Source organism: Microplitis mediator, chromosome 1 (genome assembly GCF_029852145.1).
Source record: "Microplitis mediator isolate UGA2020A chromosome 1, iyMicMedi2.1, whole genome shotgun sequence".
Taxonomy (NCBI): Eukaryota; Metazoa; Arthropoda; class Insecta; order Hymenoptera; family Braconidae; genus Microplitis; species Microplitis mediator.
The window spans coordinates 1,142,019-1,148,651 of NC_079969.1; the positions used below are offsets into that span (position 1 = coordinate 1,142,019).

At 32.0% G+C, this 6,633-nt stretch overlaps 1 protein-coding gene across 1 annotated transcript; it reads right to left on the bottom strand.

The window, feature by feature from the left end:
* Positions 1 to 380: 380 nt before the first annotated feature.
* LOC130671715 (tetraspanin-2A) lies at positions 381 to 3,829 on the bottom strand. The gene is made up of 5 exons (XM_057475779.1): positions 3,536 to 3,829; positions 3,055 to 3,252; positions 1,752 to 1,928; positions 1,236 to 1,421; positions 381 to 621 (listed from the first exon to the last, which is right to left on the bottom strand). The coding sequence occupies exons 1-5, from the start codon at positions 3,626 to 3,628 to the stop codon at positions 544 to 546; spliced, it is 732 nt and encodes a 243-aa protein (XP_057331762.1). The 5' UTR covers positions 3,629 to 3,829; the 3' UTR covers positions 381 to 543.
* Positions 3,830 to 6,633: the final 2,804 nt, after the last annotated feature.

Genomic DNA, 6,633 nt, shown 5'->3' on the forward strand with positions numbered 1-6,633 from the left:
TACTCATTTTAAAGGGCATAAAATTCTCTTTAAAATGAGTACCCACATGCCATATATATTTTTGATAATTCAAAAACTTGATATATATTCATATATATATTTTCTAAAAAATATAAAAAATAAAGACGGCTTGTAGGTACTCATTTTAAAGGGCATAAAATTCTCTTTAAAATGAGTGCCCACATGCCATATATATTTTTGATAATTCAAAAACGACATATATTCATATATATATTTTCTAAAAAATATGAAAAATAAAAACGGCTTGCGGGTACTCATTTTAAAGAGAATTTTATGCCCTGTAAAATGAGTACCCACATGCCATATATATTTTTGATAATTCAAATACTTGATATATATTCATATATATATGTTTTAAAAAATATCAAAAATAAGTATAGCTTGTGGGTACTCATTTTAAAGAGAATTGAATTTTCTATCAATCTACCTATATATAAATCAGATAAAAAAATTTTTAATGTACTTGATTATATTTATAATAAAAAAAAAGTATTATAATTATCTGTATATTTTTTTTTTACCCTAACGTTTAAAAATTACAGCATCGTCTTCTTTTTGTTTCGCCTGGATTAAAATTAATGACAAAACCGCTTGGATAATCTAAAAAAAAATACAAATATAAAAATTAAATTTTCACTCAATAAATATATAAAAAAAAAATTCCCTTTAATCCTCGACATTTTTTCTTTTTTTTATTTACACCGCGGAATTTCTCCGTGACGCCCCCACCTCTGCCGTACTGTATATATTAATATATACATATGTGTAATTAGTTTTAAAATTAGATCGTAGATTTAATTATTAGACAGTTGATCTAAAGATTTCGTATCTCGTATTCCCGATCAATCAATCAATCAATCAATTGTAAGCGAGACATCAACTTTAATTAACTTTTTTATACATATTTAGTATATATGTCTTATATATTTTAAATTAGATTGATGAAATACAACAAGAGAAAATTACATTAATCAAACAATAAATACCTTATATATATATAATATATGAGGGAGTAAAAGTAAAAGGATATTTGCGTCCTTAAAAAATCAATAGGTCACGATTAATTTATTTAGGCCTTGATATAAATTTTTGTTAGAAATATAAATCATGACATAGATAAAAAAAAATTTTTTAATTCATTAATTTTATTTTTTGAATTTTTAAATTTTACGCGGGAATTTTTAAAAATTTAAATAATGGATAATTGAACTTACGTGCAACATACAAAGAGCGAGTGCTAGACCAGCGAGCCACCCGGATCTCGATTCGAGATACCAAGTCAATTCATCAACGCAGCCGTGAAAAAATGCATTTCCGGTTACGGTATCGCGACATTCTGTAGGCAGTGGCTTCAATAAATCTAAATAATCCATCGGTCCTTTAGCGCCACAGCAACCGATCTAAATTTGACGGAAAAATTTAATTAATCGAAACCGTTAAGAACTAATCGATTGATCGATTAATCGATACAATCGATACTACATATTATGATTAATCGGCATAGTTCTTTAACCAATTAATCGAAGTATTGAATAATCGACTTCATGGTAATTGCATTAATTAATTCATTAATCGAGACATCGATTAATCGATCTAATGATATTTGAATTAATTAATCGATTCATTGAGTTATCGATTAATTGGTTAAAAATCGGTATATTAATGACCAGATTACCCGAATAATGGAGATAAAAATTCGATATATCGAAATCGAATTAAAATATACATACATTTTCTTGGACGATTTTTAAAATTTGTGACGGCCTTTCATATTGTGAATTAATGATTAATGACGTCATCGATCGATGTATTATTGGTTGGATTTTGCTGTCATAAGTTGAGTAGTCCAACAAAACTGCGGCGCCCGCTAATCCGAAGACAAAAGCAAATAACTGGAGTCCAATATTCTAAAAAAATATATATAATAGTACACTCTATATTAGACTGATTCAAAAAAATCGACTGATTTTTTTTTTCTTCATTATATCGAAAATATTGTTGGAAATGACGAAAAAAAAATACTGTGAAAGTTTGAGCTCTTAATATTAATATTAACAGCTGCCGCGTCGCGATTTTCTATTTCCCGTTTAAATAACATGGGAAAATTTATTTTTTAAGCTTTGGAATTTTGTAGCTCACGGTGGGATGAATACTTTTGAATGTTCAAGACATATTCTTATGGGAAATTTGACGCTCTACAAAAAAGGTCTCTTATAATTTTTCGATATTTTTATTTTTTCAAAAGTTATTTGAAGTTAAAGTTAGATTGACGATAAATTTTTACATTTTTTGAATTTTTTGACGCAACCGTCGACTTGATCGGAAAATTTTATGGGATATTTTTTGTAGAGCATTTCATTTCCTATAACTTATCTCAAAGAAAATTTTCGATATTTCTCACAAGTCGTAAGTTATTTGCGATTAACTGAAAATTTTCTTAAATCTAAATTTTGTTGCGTAAAATTAATTATATTAAATTTTCAGTTAATTGCAAATAACTTACGACTTGTGAGAAATATCGAAAATTTTCTCTGAGATAAGTTATAGGAAATAAAATGTTCTACAAAAAATGTCCTATAAAATTTTCCGATAAAGTCGACGGTTGCGTCAAAAAATTCCAAAAATGTAAAAATTTATCGTCAATCTAACTTTAACTTCAAATAACTTTTGAAAAAAAAAAAATATCGAAAAATGATAAGAGACCTTTTTTGTAGAGCGTCAAATTTCCCATAAGATTATGTCTTGAACATTCAAAAGTATTGGTCCCACCGAGAGCTACAAAATTCCAAAGCTTAAAAAATAAATTTTCCCATGTTATTTAAACGGGAAATAGAAAATCGCGATGCGGCAGCTGTTAATATTAATATTAAGAGCTCAAACTTTCACAGTATTTTTTTTTCGTCATTTCCAACAATATTTTCGATATAATGAAGAAAAAAAATATTAATCGATTTTTTTGAATCAGTCTAGTATATATACATTCTATATGTCCGGCATTGATGAATTGTTTTATTGATTAAAAAAGAAACTCACGATATAGAGGAATAGAGGGCTTTCCATTAACGCAGCAGCCGATCCAAAAAATGCAATTATCATAACAATAACTGCGGCAATAATTAATATATATGTGCCGATATAATAGTCACCTATGTCTAGAAAGTCAACCCACTCTTGGAAACCAGGTTCGACACGCAACCAAACGGCTAAGCCAAACATTCCGCCCCCTAAAATCTAAAAATTCAATTTTCAAATTTTTGTTTTCTCAAAAAAAAATTTTTTTTTTCAAATGAATATGAAACTCGAGTAGTTGACCAAATTCCCCGTCGAATGAGTACCAACAACACTATATTTCAATAAAGTGACAATTGTTTACAAAATGGCGACTTGTAATTATTGTCACCAAAATATATTGATGTGGGTACTCAAACAATAGGGAATTTTATCCCAAACTCAAAAATACCCATGGCTATTTATTTTATCCAAACTAAAAAAAGAAATTTGAAAATTTAATTACCCATAGAATTGCATTGAAAGAAAATATCGTGTACTTAATGCACCCAATTTGTCTTTCTAATCGCGCTGAGTCGAGTCCTTTCGTTCCAGCCATTTTTTGACTACGAAAAAACTTTTTTTTTTTTTTTGGAATAGTTTTCACGCACTGGTAAATTCACAAAATCACTTTTTTTTTGTTCTCAAAATTTCGCTTGAACAGGTTGATACAATAACCGTTACAGTCATACTGAGACATTTTTTTCGTGTAAATTTTATCTCAAACAAATACAAGATAAAATGATAAGCACGCCCTAGATATTAAAAAACCCGCGTTCTGTATATATACAATATGAATTTTAACTCATACAAGTCATACAAGACAATACTCGTATTCTATCATTCATCGTTATCTAAAACTTTTTTTTTTTTAATAAGTGATAATTTTTTTATTCTACAATGATTCATGCGTTGCTATTCTGACTGAATATATATACTCATATATGATTATTCATATAAACAATCATTGATTAATAATTAAACTTCCCTCCAATATGACGATTTTTGAGTTTTGTTTGAACGAGGAAATAATAAATTTTTCTCAGGACCGTTTCGGGTTCTTTCTACTAGAGGACATCGTAATAAACAAAAAACATTTATATTGTGCTGAGTTATTGCAGACAGGAAAAAAGTTACGGGCTACTCCTCATAAAAATCCATTGAAAGTATCAACTGCCCACATCTGCCTGCAACTGCCTGACATTGATTACTCGAATAATAAATTTTTCTTAATACCATATAAATAATATATAAAATCTATACACTGAGTAATACCATATAAATTATATATAAAATCTATACCCTGAGTAATACCATATAAATTATATATAAAATCTATACCCATAGTCCACTCATATGGATCGAAACTCGACAAATAAATTTTTCTTGGGCCTTTTCAGAGTCTTCTCTACTAGAGAACATCATAATGAACAAAAAACGTTTATATTGTGATGAGTTATTCCCAACAGGAGCAAAGTTACGGGCCATTTTCCATAGAGACTCATATTCTCATCTCCACCCATCTCCACCCATCTCCACCCATGTCCACCCATCCTCATATGGATCGAAACTCGAAAAATAAATTTTTCTTGGGCCTTTTCAGAGTTTTCTCTACTAGAGAACATCATAATGAACAAAAAACGTTTATATTGTGATGAGTTATTCCCAACAGGAGCAAAGTTACGGGCCATTTTTCATAGAGACTCATATTCTCATCTCCACCCATCTCCACCCATGTCCACCCGTCCTCATATGGATCGAAACTCGAAAAATAAATTTTTCTTGGGCCTTTTCAGAGTCTTCTCTACTAGAGGACATCATAATGAACAAAAAACGTTAATATTGTGATGGGCTATTCCCAACAGGAGCAAAGTTACGGGCCATTTTCCATAGAGACTCATATTCTCATCTCCACCCATCTCCACCCATCTCCACCCATGTCCACCCATCCTCATATGGATCGAAACTCGAAAAATAAATTTTTCTTGGGCCTTTTCAGAGTTTTCTCTACTAGAGAACATCATAATGAACAAAAAACGTTTATATTGTGATGAGTTATTCCCAACAGGAGCAAAGTTACGGGCCATTTTTCATAGAGACTCATATTCTCATCTCCACCCATCTCCACCCATGTCCACCCGTCCTCATATGGATCGAAACTCGAAAAATAAATTTTTCTTGGGCCTTTTCAGAGTCTTCTCTACTAGAGGACATCATAATGAACAAAAAACGTTAATATTGTGATGGGCTATTCCCAACAGGAGCAAAGTTACGGGCCATTTTCCATAGAGACTCATATTCTCATCTCCACCCATCTCCACCCATCTCCACCCATGTCCACCCATCCTCATATGGATCGAAACTCGAAAAATAAATTTTTCTTGGGCCTTTTCAGAGTTTTCTCTACTAGAGAACATCATAATGAACAAAAAACGTTTATATTGTGATGAGTTATTCCCAACAGGAGCAAAGTTACGGGCCATTTTTCATAGAGACTCATATTCTCATCTCCACCCATCTCCACCCATGTCCACCCGTCCTCATATGGATCGAAACTCGAAAAATAAATTTTTCTTGGGCCTTTTCAGAGTCTTCTCTACTAGAGGACATCATAATGAACAAAAAACGTTAATATTGTGATGGGCTATTCCCAACAGGAGCAAAGTTACGGGCCATTTTCCATAGAGACTCATATTCTCATCTCCACCCATCTCCACCCATCTCCACCCATGTCCACCCATCCTCATATGGATCGAAACTCGAAAAATAAATTTTTCTTGGGCCTTTTCAGAGTTTTCTCTACTAGAGAACATCATAATGAACAAAAAACGTTTATATTGTGATGAGTTATTCCCAACAGGAGCAAAGTTACGGGCCATTTTTCATAGAGACTCATATTCTCATCTCCACCCATCTCCACCCATGTCCACCCGTCCTCATATGGATCGAAACTCGAAAAATAAATTTTTCTTGGGCCTTTTCAGAGTTTTCTCTACTAGAGAACATCATAATGAACAAAAAACGTTTATATTGTGATGAGTTATTCCCAACAGGAGCAAAGTTACGGGCCATTTTTCATAGAGACTCATATTCTCATCTCCACCCATCTCCACCCATGTCCACCCGTCCTCATATGGATCGAAACTCGAAAAATAAATTTTTCTTGGGCCTTTTCAGAGTCTTCTCTACTAGAGGACATCATAATGAACAAAAAACGTTAATATTGTGATGGGCTATTCCCAACAGGAGCAAAGTTACGGGCCATTTTCCATAGAGACTCATATTCTCATCTCCACCCATCTCCACCCATCTCCACCCATGTCCACCCATCCTCATATGGATCGAAACTCGAAAAATAAATTTTTCTTGGGCCTTTTCAGAGTTTTCTCTACTAGAGAACATCATAATGAACAAAAAACGTTTATATTGTGATGAGTTATTCCCAACAGGAGCAAAGTTACGGGCCATTTTTCATAGAGACTCATATTCTCATCTCCACCCATCTCCACCCATGTCCACCCGTCCTCATATGGATCGAAACTCGAAAAATAAATTTTTCTTGGG